Here is an 18,710-nt window from a genome sequence, read left to right as displayed (position 1 = left end):
AAGGTGTTTTTTCAAGATATATATTTTATATATATATATATATATATATATATATATATATATATATATATATATATATATATATATATATATATATATATATATATATATTTCACAATATTTTTACTGTATTTTTGATCAAATAAATGCAGCCTAGGTAAACCTTTCTCATCTTTCAAAAATATTTTAAAAACCTTACCACCCCCAAACTTTTGAACAATAGTGTAAAGAAAAGCATAATAGTAATATATCAGAATACAAAAAATAAAGAAATCAAATAAAATGTTTTTATGGCTAGTATGATGTGTGTCACAATTCTGAGGAAATGTGCAGAACTTTAAGCGTAAGTGTTTGAGATCCAATAAGACTTCTATGACTCCATCATATCCTCATTCTCAAATGCACATAAGAATGTCAGACAAGCTTGTTGTTCTTTTGTCTTATTTGTTTCTCCCTCACTTCTTCCTCCTCAGCGGGTCTGCGAAGGAGTTTTCGTCTCAGCAGAAGAGATAAGAAGACAAATAAGTCCATGTATGAATGTAAGAAAAGTGAGCAGTATGACACAGCTGATGTGCCGACTTATGAAGAGGTGACAACCTACCGCAGAAAACACGGAGACAGACACAGACTTGTCGTGTTAGTTGGTAAGTATGACAAATTTGGTGTCTTTTTTTCCTTTATTTAAATTCAGAAATGACTAAATGGATTTTCTAAAAAAAATTCTCTGCTGTATTTAGTTTGGTTAGCTCAAGCTCAAGGTATTTTTCTTATTTGTTTTACAAATCAAATCACAGTTTTGAGGCTCCACACAAACAGTGCTTTACTCACAACAGCACTTGACTGAAACCCATAATTCCTTTTCTGCTGTGGGACTTTCACTCAAACCCAGCCCTCTGAAGACCCCTGGAGCTGACGGGACCAGCTGAGGATTAATTCATCTATGTGGCACTTCATTCGCAGTGCTGGTGTTCTAATGGAACATTTTATTCCTCCTTAATATTATTCACCAAAGAATTGTTAACACTTGTTTTCAAGGGAACAGCGAGAGCGAAACTCCAGTGAGACGTCAACTTTACAAAGTGAAAAAAAACTTGAAATATTACATTTTCGAATGTCAGATTTGGTGTTTGTTTGCCAGTTATTCTGGACAGAGGATATAGAGTTAAGTGTTTGAATTAAGTGTTTCATAAAAGTGTGAATAAAAAGTCATTTAGATTTGTGTGGCAGATAGTTCAGGTTCCCTTTTTCTTTTCTCTTTTTTTATAATGTTGAAATTACCCTCTTCTCATCGACCTCCTCCACTATGAATTAAGTTCATAATTTATTTTTCCCACTGTAAGGGGTTTGTTGTTGTGAAAATGTCCTCATATGCTGACAAGTAATGTTGACCAGGTGTATAAAATATTTCACGTACAAATCTGTGAGGTAGCACTGGGTCATGGTTCATCGCAATAGACCGGCCTGTGTGTTTGTGAACGCAACATAGCATATGGATTCTATCACAGTTTTGTTGGTGCATGTAATTAATGGAGTGTGTTTTCACATGCCTGTGTGAGCGAATGTATAAGGTGGTCTGTTTAATTAATCAAGCTTTTTGTACTGTCTGGATTCCCCTTTGGTAATTTGCACCTCATGCGGTCTAACGCAAATATTTTCACGAGTTTTGTCTCGTAAGGTGGAGGGCAGCATCATGGATGTATCAGACGTGACAAAACCAAGGATGCAGAAAAAGGGTCTGCTGCGTTTTCTCTCTGAACTGTTATTCTGTCCCTTGAGGTCATGCTTTAACTTTTCCTGGCCTGCACTTTTATTTTTTTCCCTCTGTCTTTTTTCATCATCTTTGCCAGTTGTTTTATTGCATTTAATAATGCAGCCATCAATGATGCCATTTGAATGTCTTTTCTCTCATACATCTCTCTTAATACTCTATTCCTGTAGTTGTTGTAGTCATTTCTCTTTTCTTGCTATTGTCTTTGAATGAAAGTGATTCATTTGAAAGCACATTCAACTTTTACACTCCCATTAGGTGTTTACTCCTGGCTGCAGACAACAGGGTCAGGCAAATTCACCCCTGAACAAAATAGTCTTATTCCCTTTTGCTTTCTCTAACACGACTGACCCACGGTTTGTGGTTGGGTTTCAAACGACTTTCCAGACGGATCAAGATCTTATCTATTTGGATACATATTAATCGACCAGCCAAAGTCAACACATTTAACAACTGCGCAGCTTTGCGAACCCGCCGTAGTGTTTTAACTGAAACCTGATTATTTAACATAGCAAATGATCTGTTTTTTTCTACATGTTTGAGTAAAGATTGAAAAGATTTCAGTTGATATAGTGGTAGTTCAGACCCAGACAGAATAACGGTGGAACAGAAGAATGACCATTGAGGAAAACGGTGATCTAAATGAGCTGTCGGTTCAAACGTCGGATCAGATTCACGATTTCATTTTATGTCAAAATCTTGGATGCTCTTTCCAAACATCTCTGTCTGGGCTTTTATAATTGAACATTACAATTTGGGCTGCAATGTGTTGTTTCTTCCTAGAACTATCAAGTATAATTTTTACACATTTGAGCAGTTGGCAGGGTCCTGCACAAGTAGCGTAGTGCCCAGTCTCTACAAAGGCTTAAACTATTGCCAAAAAAGCTTTGTTTGTGAACTTATCACACACATAAATGTGTAGAAAGGTTATTTATCGGACACACTTGGTGGAATATTTTGATGCTGATGATATGAGGACATGATGACTGTGTTTTAGGAGCGTTGAGAGAAGGTTGGATGACGGCCCCCCATGTTTAGCCAGTCTAGCAGTTCCTCAGGGTTAACTGCATCTGCTCCACGCTTGGCCTGGAAGTTATTAAGCCTTTCATATTAGCCTTCTCCCCTAATGAGCGCCCTAATGACTACTGACACTTTTATGACCACCGCAACCTGCCCCCGTGAGTGCACACATACACTTGGATTGAAAAACAATTACTCAAATGTGTTATTTTATTGGGGATGTTGAAGAATAAAGGGCTAGTTTTTGTTTGGGCCATTAAAGCGTATGACAATGAACAGAATAACCAGGAAAAAATGCACAAAGGCAAGTCAGTTAACCTCTTTGACACACCAACATCTCAGTTGAAGGCTGTTTAGACTGGTGAGCTGGATGGCTGCTTAGTGCTTGAACACGGACTACAGGTTTCAATGCTGTTCGTGGCTTTTGGGACAAGCAGCCATACATCAGAGATGGGGCGAGCCCTTGCAGAGATGAGTGATCGAGGACTTTAAACTCATTAAGTGCACATGATGAGTGAATAGAACTTTGAAAAGGTTCCTATGTGAGCCTAGAAGCAGGCAGTCAGGGCCTGGTGGGGTCTAGAGATTAACATCTCAGAAAATACTGTTTGAGTTTGTAGGTCCTTTTAAGAGAAAGGAGCATTTGTGGATGAAATATGGCTAGTTAGAGGAAACATTACTGTGTATTTTTTTTCCTTTCCCACCTACGATATATATATTGCACATAAACATGCACTTTTTACATATGGCTCAAACAGGAGCTCTGCATTACTCAGTGACCCTAAAACACTTGAAATAATTTTCTATTTCCTCTCTGTAATAAATCAGCATCTTACTCTTCTCCTCTATCACAGTGGAATAAGTATAACATGTTCTGCAAAGGCATAGGCTTCTAATGGAGTCATAGGCTTGTGTGTGTGAGAAAGTGTATGATGCATCAAATGAAAATGTATGATGCATCAAATGAAAATGTGTGTTCTCCCTGCGAGTAGGAAAAACATCTGTTTTGTGTTCTCTAACATATAGATTTTGATTTGTGCATGTCTCATAGCAATCATTTAAAGTCTAATAGAAAAACCACGCTTGACTATCCACATTATACAGTGTGAATCTTGGCCTACCTTTAACTGGGCCTTGACATGCAGAATTGCATGAGGGGATTGAATCTCTGTTGCTGGTATTGTTTTTTTTTTTTGTATTTTGCTGCATATGTGGTTCAGACTTTGACTACAGGTAGAATAACTCATGATTTGTAGTGAAAAAGAGATGCAAGTATGAGAAATTGATGACTCAAATCTTTCCCTATATCATGTCCCTTCCTAGGGCTGGGTAATACAGTGAAAAATTACATGAAATATTAATGTTTTATATTCGTGCATGAAGTAAAATGCAGTATAAAAATCACAATAAAATCTTCAAATAAGTGTAAAATTATTTTTAGTTAAATTAGTATGTTTTTGAATAAATAAATATGAAGAATACAAATTTTGAGATAAATTCTCATTATGTACAGTATACGCTATTGTTCAAAATTTGGGGTCTGTAAGATTTTCTAAAAATAGAGTAAACAATATTATTGTGAATTAATATTTTAAAATGTAATATATTCCTGTGATGGCAAAGCTTTATTTTTTAGCAGCCAGTTTGATGAATATATAATAAAAAGAACAGCAATTTTTTGAGAAGTCTTTAGGAAATAGAAGTATTTTGTAACGATGTAAAAGTCTTAAAGTATAAATTAAAGTATTGAATAAGTGACCCCGAAAGTTTGAATGGTAGTTTTTCTTTGATAAAACATTTAAATTCATAAAAGGTCTCTTTTTTTTTTCTTTTTTTTTGACAGAAAAAAAATACATATTAAGTTGTTAATATAAAAACGGCAGTATGATAAATAAAATAAATGTTGTTAATAGGGCTGTCACTTCATGTTCGAAAATCAATTGCACAATCGATCGGACCAACCAACACAAGTTTCGAGCGCCCTCTTTACGTTCGTCCTAATGCCTGTTAGTTGTTAGTGGATTTGCCCATATTTGGCGTTTAAAATGGAAACGTCTTTAGACATGGAAAATCGATTTTACAATCGATTCAATGAACTCTTATGTTTCAAAAATGGAACAGGATTTTTTCATAAAAGTGACAGCCCTAGTTGTTAAGCAAGATACTCTTTCTCATTGTCTCTGCATCTCTCTCTGTTTGCTTCTACAGGTCCTACTGGTGTTGGTTTGAATGAGCTCAAAAGGAAGTTGTTGATATCCGATCCACAACATTTTAGTGTCACCATCCCACGTAAGTCCTTCCTAGTGTGTGTGGGTATGTGAGCGACAGTTGTTGTTGGTAGGTTTTTTTTTTTTATTTTTTTTACCCATTTATACACTCTTTCTTTGGGTACAGTATTGTCACCTCATCAGTATGTTATTGATAACAGCTGTACTTGACACACTTCCCTGTCCTTAGCAGCAGTGTACATGACTGCCACTCCTCTTTCCTCTCTTCAGCATCCAGAAACACATCATCCAGGGAAATACACCAGACAAGATATTTTTAGGACAAATAAATAGGGCTGTGACTTATGTATTTAAACAGGCTGACACTGTGGAGAAATTGCAGATTTAGAAGCAGGAAAGCGAGAGACTGAGCTTGAGAGTTTGATGGAGTTGGAGACAGTGGCAAGAAAAGCCTTGACTTGTTGATATAACAGATGTTTGTTACATTCAAGCTTGGCTTTAATAAGAATGTTTGATTCAGGCTCTGACACTTTGAAATGCCACTGGTATTAATATCTCATCCAAAGCTTTTTGCCTTAATGCTGCCTAATTGCTCACAAATGTGACCCCTGCATTAGTCTGTATTATGTAGCCCTCCTCCCCTCAGACCTTACGGAGGATTAAGATTAAAGGGATGGATTCTTGGAAAGTGACTGTTTTGAAAGGGCTTTTTGGTCGTCTTTGCCCTTTTTATTTCAATCCTGCCAGCTCCAACTCTCATTGTTAATATGGAGTGATTAAACATTAAATATCTTTCAATTTAATTTCTCTAAAGAAGCCCAACATGAGCGATTGCTTCACATTTCCAACAACTGGGTCTTTTAAAACACAAACCAGCCATGGCAGCAACACTAGCAAGATTGTAGAATACGATTAGTTGGGAGCACTTGAACATTTTGTCTCCTCTCCAGCCTTTACTGCTATTTTCCATGATCTTAGAATGAAATTCAAATTCTTTTGCCACACCAAAAACATTTCCTATGCCACAGAGCTAATGCCAGATGAAATATATTATATTTCTTTCAGCAGTACAAGGGGAGTGACTTTTTTTTTTTCTTTGTTTTGTGAGCACCAGCAGTTGGAGGTATAATAACATGTTATCTTATGTCTGCGGTGGGCTGTCATCATGGGAGGGGGATGCCTCTTCATCAAATATGTGATGGGTTGAGGGTAACTAATAATTTACTCTAATCCCACCCAACCCATACATTTCCCCTCATCTCTCTCTGTCTTTATCTATATGATCCTTCAGAAATCATTGTAAGATCTGATTTGGTGCTCAAGAAACATTTCTTATCACAGATGAAAACAGCTGTGCTGCTTAATATTTTTGCGGAAACTGTTGTACCTTTTTTTGGATTCTTTAATAAATAGAAAGTTCAACGGAACAGTATTTGATTAAAACGGAAATGTTTTGTGATATTATAAATGTCTTTACTGTCACTTTTATATAAAAGTATGCATAAAAAGAATACAGGAAAATGACCAATACATGACAAATAGATAGAGCGATAGAGGCCATTCAAGAGGGGCCTTGAAAAAGCAGAAGGAAAAAAGCAGGAGAAGAAAAAACCTGGAACAAGGCGAGTTGGAATGGTGATAAAGTTTAATAGTTTGTTTTGGAGCTGCTGGCGGCTTGCAGACTATTTGTCGGAGGTGTGTTCTACAGCAACCTTTGACCTCCCCGACACTCGTTAAACACACCGCTGTGTGTCTCTGCATGGCAAACTTTGACCCTGGCTGTACCCGCCGGAGCCGTGCTGGCTGGACTGGCACGCGCCGTGTGATTTAAAGACGGGAGTTTATAAGCAGCTGAAAGCAGGAGCGGGGCTTAATGAGGGACAGAGTAAACTCAGTGCTGGTACTGTACCATGTGCTCCTGGGGCTTTACGAGCAGCGTTACACTCACACTGGCCTTTAGAAGCCTCGTGGTGAGTTGAGCCAAGACAGACGGGGGTGGGTGTGGTGTCAGACCTTGGAGAGGTGGTTTATTTTAAATAAAATTAAGTGGGAAATAAAGTGCCCATGGGGAACTCCCTTTAATCAAGGAAATGCCTGTAATGAACGTTTCTTCACATGTTCTTCTTGAAGCACCTTCAACCTCTAACTTATTCCAACACCGTGATCTAAGAAACACTGGTTTTTTTTTCTTTTTCTTCTTCATTTAGGGACAAAGTATCTAATGGCACTTGGGGCTGGGTAAAAATATTTTTTTCCCCCAATTAATCGCAATATTAATTTGAAAGATCCCAAATCAATTGTTCAAATTCTGTGTTTGAGCTTTTATGCCTATTTTTAGTGGCTGTGTGAAAATGTATCTCTAAAGCGCTTCCTGTCGTGCCAGTGTCAATGAATTTACTCAGCTGCATAGTTTGGGCCCTCTTGTCAATTTTTAAAATGAATGTTCATAATGTACTGTACCAAGTTAGAAGGTTGTCCTCATCCTTGAGAGTTGCTTTTAGAACATCCTGTACAATGTGACCAGAGAAATTTGATTTGATAACAATTGTGTCTCCTGGAAATTTAGCCAAATCTTTTTTTACTGTTCTGAATCAAAAGCTATTCATTCAGAATTGATTTGCTCATATTTCCAGCCCTAATGCTATTACATTTATGTTAAAACGAGAGTTGAAAATGCTAAAACTGTACTAGATCTCTTGTTCTCCAGTCATGTGGGTGTGCTATAGGTTTAAGTTTTGCAAAGGCTGGAATACACTACACAACTTTTTTCCGATTTACAGTCTGGATGAGTTGACGCTAGTTGTCGAAAGTCAGACTCTGTCTTCAGATTTAAGTTGGCAGAATTGATTTCACAGAAAATCTTAATTTTTTTTAAGCTTCAGACTATGATTCTATCCAGTTGGAGTTTGATATTTTGAGCCGGTTTTAGAACACAATGTTTCCATTTGTCATGTGTGTTCTAGCAATGATGTGTGTTTTTTAAATATTTTCAGATTTAAAGAGTCATGTTATGTAGTGTATTCCAGCCTTATTATGTGAAACTACACAAAACCAACTCTGTATCCATTTAATATTTCAAATGATTTTTTTAAGATAAGAGGTGTCATTCCCAATGTAAAAGTACTTTCTCTTCACTACGCCTTATCTTTCACAGACACCTCTCGATCGAAGAGACATCAGGAAAACGATGGAGTGGAGTATCACTTTATCTCCAAACACCTTTTTGAGGCAGACATTCAGAACAACAAGTAAGTCACGCTACACGTTTTTTTTTTTTTTTTTCTGTTTTTTTTTTCTTGCTTAGATCGAAACACTACTGTGTATTATTTGGAATGAGCATATGAATATTTCTGCTGTGATTTGGATTGGGGATGTGAAAGTTTACTGTGGAGATCAAATAGTCAGTATTAATCATTGAAGTTTAGTGGACCGCTTCCTTTATTCTCAGGATTGTAATCATGTCAACCGTAACCCTGACACAAACACTCAACAGTGGGAGAGATATAAATCTGAGAGACGGAGCCTCCATGGCCAGTTAGTATTCAACACATCGTCCAGAGCCCTGACTGAACTTAAGTAAATCAGCACCCCAGTCAAAACACTATACAACTGTTTTCACTGATGTCGTCTGTCTCAGACGCTATGGCAAACATTCACCAGTTTTGCCTTTCGGCTGCCCACTATTCTTTTCATTTTTCCACTCCATTTCCTTCAAGCAAATTGTGTGTGCTACTTGTGCAGCAGCATGATGTGGGCTCAGATCCCTTCTCTGTAAGCGAGAGTGAGAGGGTGTTGACAGGTGGTCTGTTTCTGTGAGTGCGCGCGAGAGAGAGGGGGGGATCAGACTCCTTTTTCCCAGTGGTTGGTAAGCTCGGATTTGTATGCATGGCCTGGTGATGGATGTTTTTCTCCAGCCCCTCATCAGAGGATAAAACAACACAACAGGAACGCATATAGAATGTCACTTCGCCAGCAAACCGGGCGTCTTAACTGTCTTGTGGTGGAAAAAAACATGTGCTGGCTTGTTCTGTGGTGAAATGAACATCAGCATGAGTAAACCACAATTATCAATGTGGAGAAGAGAGCTGAGAACGAGCAGGATCAAGCAGGTGGGCACGAGGCACTGCAAGAGGGCTAGAAAGATTTTGTCAGCATTTTCTCTTCTTTTCCTTTTTTGGTACTTGGTCTAGTTTGACTTTGAATTGACATGTTGCTCTTTTTTTTTTTTGTCTTCTTTTTTTGTCTGCTGATCATGTCAGCAGAACAAATAGAAGAATGAAATAACGTTTGATTTGACACATCCAGTTTAAACAGCTCGTTTGCGTCTCTGTACAGACTTCAGAAGGATCCCAGCATCGGAAACAAGTGGATGGTTTATTTGAATGGCATCTCAGATCATGTCAGAGGATTATGTTTGTTCGGAGCATTTTGTTTTGACACCAAGGCATAGTGTAATGAAGAGTTTGTTAAAAGCTAAAGCAGCCAAATGTTTGGATCTGACAGCAGCTGCATCACAAACCATAAGTAAATGATTGCATAATGCTTTGTCTGTAAATGACAGTTTTATATGGACAATGTTTTCAAAACACTTACTGGCGTGCAATAGCGAGTGGGCATTAATACTGATACTATAATGACTTTAGCCAATCATAACAGTGGCCTTTTACTGACCAGCCTTAAAGGAGCCCCTTAAACACGGGTCATTTCAGACAGAGGGTATAAATGAAGGTTGAAAATAATTGTTTTTAAAAAGGAATATATTAAAATAAAATGTCATGACCCCTTTAAAAATACATTAGAAGACGTACATACAATGATTGTACATTGTTTTAAATTTTCTCTTAATTAATTTTGATCTTTTTTTATATATCATAACGAAGAAAGAAAAACGTATGTTGTTTGGAATAATCTATTGTTGTTTTTTAGGAAAAAATGTTTTGACAACATTTTGTAAAATGTTCTGTTGTGTGATAATTTTTATGATAAAAAAAAAGTTGTACCTTTTTAAAATATTGTATATATATATATATATATATATATATATATATATATATATATATATATAAAATATTTTAAAAAGGTACAACTTTTTTATATATATATATATATATATATATATATATATATATATATATATATATATATATATATATATATATATATATATATATATATATATATATACTTTTTTTTTTTTTTTTTTTTTAGGTACAATAATTATTTTTATTTTTTTGTGTGTGTGTGTTGAGAATTCTAGGAAAAATTTTATTATATTTAAAAAAAATTATCAGGTTTTATATGTTAGCTTTTCTTGAAAATAGTTTGAACGATTACGCATGAATATATGTTTTGAAAAACCATGTGAAATCAACAAAGAAAAATGCTGTTATATATTAGTTAGTTACACCACATAACAATTTTAAAGTCATTAAATTTGAACTTTTCCTGAAAATGGTTCAAATGAATTTAAATTTAATTTAATGGTTTAAATGGTTTATTCTGCCTTCCAGTGGGAAAATGTCCACTCTCATATGCAAACATGACCTTGGTATTCCCAAGGAAAACCCTGCTCAGGGCTAAAAACAGAGCCTAAATGAACCCCAAAACCACAGAAGCAGCCTCCACCCCGCCGTCAATACACGCACAACATCATGACAACAAACGCCACAACTCAACAGTTCTGTCTAAGCACATCTGCCTTCAAATGAACGCTCAAATAAATAGGCACTTTGAGAATTCTTGGTAACCCTACATGTCACATTAACACCAGCCAACCACCTCTTAGCACCCAACAAAATTAACTTAGCTCACCATCAAAAAATGGCTTCAATGAAAGAGTGTACAGGCTTTTAAAACATGTAGAATCAAAGTGGCAAGGAGTCACGTTAGCTTCTAAATATGATCACCCAATCACAGGTTGCTGTTAGACCACATAGTCCCAAAAGTGTGAGCGCGTTTATAGCTTTCACTTCAAAGACTTGTTGACATTTGGATTGATACTTGGGGAAAGATAAAGACAGCTGTACATACAGTATATGGAACATTTTACCAGTTTCAGTAGTGATAATTTTAGTCACGTGTGTCGCATAACCAAATTTTCACTATGCACGGAATATTACGACACTCTGCTGTTGTAAGACTTATTTGTTCTTCTGGAATACTTTCCACTTCCTTCCAAATTTCTCTGCTTTACGGATGTCCTAAAAATACATGTCGTTGTTCTGTGATCAGAAAAGAATCAAGTGATCGGATTGAATGACAGGCAGATTAAATGGTGGAAAAGTGTTTGTTTACCTTTGTCTTCTCACAAAGTCAAGTAACTCTTGCATTTGGCATTCAAGCCTGCCTGTGCTGCAAGGAAACAGGTGTTTTAGATTTAAACTGTAACATAGAAGATTATATAAAAGAGCCTTGTGTCAGACTGTCTGGAATCGCCATGTGGGGAAGAATGCAAGAGATGAACGCACTGCATGTCTGAGCGGCCTTTTTCACTGAAAGCATCAGGACAGGCTTGGGAGTAAATAATGGGTTGTGTTTCCTGTCATTATCCTGTCCATTGGCTTCTCTTTATATTCTAGGGTGGGTAGATTCACGTAGATACTTTTAGAGCCATTAATCATTACATCAAACCCATCCTGTTCTTTTTGTCATTTTCTATGCCACAGGTTTATTGAACAAGGAGAGTATAAGGGAAATTACTATGGGACGAGCTTCGACTCTGTACGTTCAGTCCTGTCTAAGAACAAGGTGTGCCTTCTTGACGTACAGCCACATGTGAGTCTCTCCGTTTCTCAGATACACACTCTACCTCACCGTTTTACCTCCCTCTGCGTCAATCCATTCTTCAGTCTCTTTTCCAGATTTATTTTCCCCCCTTTCACAGGTGTGACATTCCACACTATTCCTACTGGATCTTTTCTGAGATCTCTCTCTCTGTGTGTGCGCACGTGTGCACTCTTCCTTTTTATCTTAACAGATCTAACATGGTCTCTACTAATTGTCCCATGTTTGAAAATGTCCTCAGGCTTGGTGTCAGGGTGAGAGAGTAGTAGTAAAACGAGGAAAGGTTGAGTCTTGGCAGAACTGTGTCAGTGTCCACACAGCAAAGCCAGTGAAAGACCCCTGTCACCTCTGTCTCAAACATCTTACTTTGGTGGTCTGACATCACGGTTATCTGTATTATCATTGTTTCTGCGGGTCTTAAAAAGGTCTTAATTCACCCTTACACAAATTAAGTCCTTATGAAAGTCTTAAATCAGAGCAGAAAGTAAGTTTATACTCTAAACAAGAACAAATATCTGAGATATTCATTTTTGTTTTAAGCATAAACTCACTTCATATTTTGTTGTTTTGCATCTCAAGTAAATGTATCTTGATTTAAGAATCTTTAGACGCTTGCACTGGGAAACAAGACACAACTACTGAGGAAGAACATCACCTTGTTTTAGTGCAATCAGGAGGTACAGTAAAAGTCCACTGGAAGCAGAGGGGAGCAGAGGCATTAAAGCAATTTTATTTATTTATTTTTTTGTAAAATCAATTAAAAAGCAACCGATATCTGTTCTAAGCAAACTCTCAAGTGCTGCTAAAACAACTCATTGTGCTTCTCCCTAGACATTTACATTCAAACAACATATTGATGTATTGTATTCCCTTCGATTTATTCCTTACATTTTCTTTACTTGCTCTTAAAAAGGTCTTAAAGTCTTACATTTACCTTCATAAAATCTGCAGAAACAGGACAAATCCTTGTCCTCCGGTTCTTATCTTCCTATATCTCTTGTCTCTTTATTGATTTATATTTCATACAGATGTGGTATCACCAAGGAAGTCTGTAATACCTGAAGAGAGCTGTATCTGTTAGCATTCCCATTCATCTCAATGGCGCCTACACTTTCAATTGAGAGAGATGATTTTTGAAAATAAAAATAATAAATGAAATTCTAAAAACGGTCAAGATGTTGGTCCAAACCCATATGCTGTTATTTAAGACCACAAAAAACAAAAGGAGAATTACAAAATACTGTAAATAAAGGTACATGCTCCTGTACAGCAACATTTCAAGGTGAAAAAGGTTATAGGTCAATTTTAAAGGAGAGTTAGCGAAATTATAAGTAATGAATTTAGCCTATGCAGTTTATATACTATATTCCACTATATTCTTATGAAGCCACATGATAGCTTTCTATGAAGAAGAGACTGAAATTTAAGTTGTTATTCACTGGCAATCTTTATCTCAAGAATAGCTCTCCATTTTGACATTTGTAAGATGGACCCAGAAAATCTACAATTCAAAGCAATCAACTACAAATCAACCAAATAATATTTTATTATGCATATACAAAATTCTTTTTTTTTTCTTCTCCAAGTTGAAATGTGAAACTATAGCAATAAACTTAAATAGAACAAAAAATCAAAATTAAAATATGCTGCATCATATAGCTTCAAAAAAAAGGCCCTGGGCATTTGTCTGCTTTCATTTGAAACAATATGAAGGTGAGTAAATGATGTCGACATTTGAATTATTTCAATGAACTTTCCTTTTAAATGTACTGTGGCAGCAGCAGCCCGTTTAATTCTAGGCCTAGAAAGAGGGAGGACAATTATGGTGAAAAACTAGCTTATGGTAAAACTTGAAAAATCTAGTAATTCATTCAGTCAGTTGAAAAACCGCCACAGAAATACGTGGTAAAGTTCAGTGGTCTGATTATTTTGAGCATGAGGATCTCGACTACCTGAAGTGTAATGTGTCAGACCGGGGTGCTTTATTTTCACTCATGGAGTCAGATCAGTTGAGCTCAGTGTGAATCAGCTGCTCTGTTTTCTGTCAAAATGTAACAGTGACTAACAGCAATAATGTTCAGAAGTATCAGTGTCAAACTAAATCATGATGGCATGAGTGATGCTGCTTTAATGACTGTGGTTCACATGCTCTCTTTATCTTTCTCCCTCTTTTTTCACATTCTCTCTCCATCAGACGCTAAAACATCTTCGCACGGCCGAGTTTAAGCCCTACGTGGTGTTTGTGAAGCCTCCATCCATCGAGCGTTTGAGAGAGACCAGGAGGAACGCAAAAGTCATCTCAGGCAAAGAAGATAAGAACTCATCCAAACCCTTCTCGGTAATACATGCCCACACACAGTTTTAACTTCAATCTGTCCATCTATCATCCTCTCTCATCCTCTTTTCTCTCTCAGTCATTGTAGGTTTTAGGTTGTATTCACAGTTTTTGTTCCACTATCTCACATAGTTCTTGGTGAAATAAGAAATAGATTTCATCACTTCCTGGCAGGCAACATCCACATCGTTTATTATAGTCATTTTCCTCTTGGACCAAGCAAACATATGTTGGGTTAGTGCTTAAACGTCTGTGTGTGTGTGTGTGTGTGTGTGTGTGTGTGTGTGTGTGTGTGTGTGTGTGTGTGTGTGTGTGTGTGTGTGTGTGTGTGTGTGTATTTTTGAGTAACCGGTCCCATGAGCGGTAACCTGATATGAGACCCGTGAGCTCACACCACACCTGTATGACTGCACTCAAAGAAAAACACATGAAATCAATTAACACGTGCACAAGACCCTTACCTTGTGCTGCCGTTAGTTTGCGCTGTGTGTGTGAGAGACATGGTGTGAATATGCGGGGTATCTAATGACTTTCCCAGAGTTCAGCTCTTGCCTTTGTATCTCGCTGTTAGTCTGCACCAGGAACAAGTACGCGTGCTACAGAATAAGTGACCCCGGAAACCCGACTCCACCACACGCCGAGATGGCTTGATGCCGATTGTCACCACAGAGACTTTCCGTGTCGAAGACTGTCAAATGCGTTTAGGAGCTCCGAACATGTGCTCACCTGTCAACCCATTGACTCAACAAGTGTCCACACACAATATACTCTTTTTCCGTCTTTTGCACCACACAGATCAGGAATGGTAGCTAATTTTGCACAGGAATTCTGTGCTGATTCAACTGAATGCTAATTTTCACACAGCAGCTTTGGTCTGTTTATCCATTATGATTTCATAGAAGCAACTGCCAAAATATAAATTATTTCAGACACACACACACACATACACACACACACACACACACACCATGTTGACACAGTAAGACTGCACAACAACTGACATTGAGGAGTGCATCTGCATAGAATTATTTAAAAAAATTAATACTTTTTACTCAGTCTATTTTGCGAGGGTTGAACGATTTGGGGACAAACTTGAAAAACTTGGATGTTCACATTTGGGTACTCTTTACAAAAACACAAACCTCTTACAAGAGCAACAACAAAAAATCTCGTTCCACTTTTCGTTGGCCACATTCCCACTGTTTTTGATTGAATATTAATGACTAAAATAATGATTTATATTGTGATTTAATGTAATAATAGAAAAAAATCAGTTACAACTGTAGCTTCTAACGGTCTTTTCTTAATTTTCAAACATTAAACTATCGCTTTTATTTTGTTGCTTTGCCGGAAAAATATATGCACTGCTGGTTTCAATGATGAAGCACGTCACTATTAATTTACACGGGTGCAGCTCATTCAAGACGCTCTGAGATGCTAAAACTCTGCATCATGACCAGTATTTATGTAAATGAACAGTGCCGAGCTTCACTCTGAAATCAGCAGTGCACTTATTTAATTAGTTAAATCGCAGCCTTCGCAATTTGACTCTTCCATTTAAGTGAAATACCGATATCAATTTTATTTTGATATATCATGCAGCCCTAATATGCAGGCTCACAAATTTATGCTAGCAGCATATTTCATTATTTTTATTTCAACACCTTTGAAACTGAATAGATGCTGGTCACATTAATTCAAACCGCTGAATGTGCGATTAGACCACACCATACTCCCCAAAGTTTTAAATTCGCAGAAAGCTCAAGGATTATGCCGTTGTCAAAGGGAATGCTGCTCTGGCTATCTCTGTTGTCAGAGGAACTGTACCAAAAGCTGTCCGCACCATCCAAAGCAACTGTCTGCCTGCTTTCAACAGGTCATTGTGGGTACTAGTGAAGGAAAAAGAAACCCTTGCTTGCTGGCAAAACTTAGCAAAAGTCGATTATAGACCCTGACAGTGTTAAAGGCATCCAGATTCAGCCTATTATAGATACGCAAGAAAAATCGTGTTTGATGAAATGTCATAGCCATATTTTATCCAGGACTTTGCTGTATTTCTTTCTCAGAGAGAGACACTGCATCTGTTAGAGTCATGAGCTTCAGAGCCGTCGGCTCTGTGCAAGAAAACAGGCATCCCTTTGTTTCTGTGAATCCAGACTTTCACTCTATTGTTCTCTCTTTTAGTAATACTCGTATAACATAAACGCAGTTTTCTGTGTGTAAAAGATCAAAATATCATTCATTCTCTTTTTAGGAGTAGCAAAAAACCTGGAAATGTCCTAAAAATGTCATCAGAGGTAGAAGAGCAGTGTTTCATCGCCTGGCATTAAATCGTCGTAATGAGGAATGGAAACATAAGCTAAAATTTGAGGATTTTTTTTTTTCTTTCTTTTTTGTCCTGTGCTTGGTGAAAGTCAGCCCAGTCCACAGATTAAGTCCCTTTACTTTGGGAATATAAAATCAAGGACCTCTTGACGACCCAGAGATGTCCTTTTTTGAACGGGTTTAATGATAAGGGCAGGTGCACTTTATATGATCCTATAAAAATTGATTTTCCGGCAAGGATTGAGAGATAAGCAGAGCTCATGCTGACTGTAGAGGGAGAGAGCGAGAGAGACGGCTTAGTACTGAAGAAATTCTCCTTTTTTCGAAGACGGAAGACCTGGATGTTAAGTGAGAGGTTGCATTAGAGCCTCTGGGAAATAAACAATCGGAAAGAAATGCAGAGGAAAAATAGATTTAAACCCTTTTGTGTTATTACCAAATTAGATTTGGTAATAACACTCCCCTGGAGGCACAACATCTGTTATACTTCAATTAGCATGAGGTTTTTATTTGATGACAGAATGAAGAAAAGATATGTTCAGACCTTGGGCCAAACCTTTGACTATTTAGGCCAAACACAAGCTAATCCACCACGTTCAACCAGAGCTTTATTAAAGCCATGACTAAGTCAATGAACTGCGACTTCTGATGCGTTTTGCCAATAACTGTCAGATTGAGAGACTGCTGTAATTTTCAGAATGCCAGCAGCTCTGTGTCCAAACTGAAATGTTGACTAAATCTTAACTCTTGATCAAGAGAGAAAATCAGGGAAGAGATGGAAAGGGTTCATCAGAGAATGGGAGAAGTTGTGTCTAACACTGGCCATACGCCATGGCTTCGCTTAGCTTGCTGTTGTCTTGTCTGCTAATGCCAATTTCCATATTTACAGCGTGCTTAATAGATTCTCAGTACATTTTAAAACGTAAAACCTGGCCAAAAGCTTCTGATTTTCTTTTAGCATGGCAATATGTTTTATAGCATCATATCGCTCTGTGTGGGTCCCATGTTTTTATGTTGTAAAAGTTCAGTCTATATTGGTAAAGCCACTCAAACCATGCCATGTTCTCGGAGACTGGCACCAAATGCCAAGATTGCCCACATAAACACTTATTTAGGACCCACAAGCCCAGAAAGGTCCAAGGCCATGTTAGAGAGTCCAGAGATAACTAGTCTATACCAAGATGCAATGTCATGAAAAAGTACTTGGACAATGTGTTTGGTATAAAGTATATCTGATTTTAGCCTAGTGTGTTTTGTTTTTTTTACAGTTTTTCAGTGAAATTTCAGTTTCTTTTGAACAGGGAAAATATATAATGTATAATGATTGTTGATCATTTTATGGGGCATCGATGTGTAACACATGCCTGGGTATAAAATTGAGGTCTGTTTATTCACTCCGCTGTTCCTGTGATCATAACCGCTGGAGATCCAGACCTCAAACTATAACCCTAACTGCACCACCTCAGTAGAAAATTAAATATCAGTTTATAGTTTTATCTTTTATCACATGTAGATATTTTTGCATTTCTGCATCTAAAGCAGTTTTATTGTAAACAAAAAAAGAATAGTTTTTAATTAAGTCAATGTTTAGGGCATCTATGAAAGTTCTTTTTGGAAGCTGGTTTTGGGAATGCTGTGGGAAAGTGTGTTATGGACTTTTGGGGGCATACTTCATGTCTTAAAAAAGAACGTTGACTGAATGCGTTTGTTGTTTAGGATGAGGACTTCCAGGAGATGATCAGTGCCTCTCAGATGATGGAAAACCAGTATGGTCACCTCTTTGAAAAGGTCATTGTGAACGATGACCTCACTGTTGCCTTCAACGAGCTCAAGCAGGCGCTCAGGAAAGTGGAGACAGAAACTCACTGGGTGCCCATCAGCTGGACTCATTCCTGAGGGGCTGCACAAAAGGAACAAAGGAACAAGGCATCATATTTTGGGGGGTGGAAACGAAGGGAAGGACTTTAAGGACTTTTATTTTTTATTTTTATTTTTTTGGCTGTAAATGGTGACAGGGAAAATATGTTAGTTGTCTTAACACATCTGAAGAGGTTTATCTGTTCTTGGGGACTAAAGTGAAAGAGCATAGGTTTGCTTTTGTTTTGTCGTGGTGGATTTAGCTGAGCGGGTGTAATTGCAGTCAGCAAACGTCTGATTGTTTAGCAGCCGCCAAGAGTGTTCAAACTGCCAATCAAGTGGTCTGGTGGTGTTGACCACTCCTTGGTGTATTTTTAACATTAGTTTATAGAAA

At 37.3% G+C, this 18,710-nt stretch overlaps 1 protein-coding gene across 2 annotated transcripts in view; it reads left to right on the top strand.

The window, feature by feature from the left end:
* The window catches only part of mpp7a (MAGUK p55 scaffold protein 7a), a 137,079-nt gene extending 118,594 nt beyond the window's left edge, over window positions 1–18,485 (top strand). For both annotated transcript variants that reach the window (XM_084434720.1, XM_084434721.1), the window contains 6 exons: window positions 474–644; window positions 4,997–5,077; window positions 8,171–8,264; window positions 11,682–11,790; window positions 13,994–14,137; window positions 18,176–18,485. In XM_084434720.1, the coding sequence (XP_084290846.1) occupies window positions 474–644; window positions 4,997–5,077; window positions 8,171–8,264; window positions 11,682–11,790; window positions 13,994–14,137; window positions 18,176–18,355 (779 nt within the window). In that variant the 3' untranslated portion in view covers window positions 18,356–18,485. The remainder of the gene's footprint in view (window positions 1–473; window positions 645–4,996; window positions 5,078–8,170; window positions 8,265–11,681; window positions 11,791–13,993; window positions 14,138–18,175) is intronic.
* Window positions 18,486–18,710: the final 225 nt, after the last annotated feature.

This window comes from Rutilus rutilus (assembly GCF_951802725.1).
Source record: "Rutilus rutilus genome assembly, chromosome: 16".
Taxonomy (NCBI): domain Eukaryota; kingdom Metazoa; phylum Chordata; class Actinopteri; order Cypriniformes; family Leuciscidae; genus Rutilus; species Rutilus rutilus.
The sequence above is the reverse complement of the archived record's forward strand: the minus strand, read 5'-3'. Positions and strand labels throughout refer to the sequence as shown.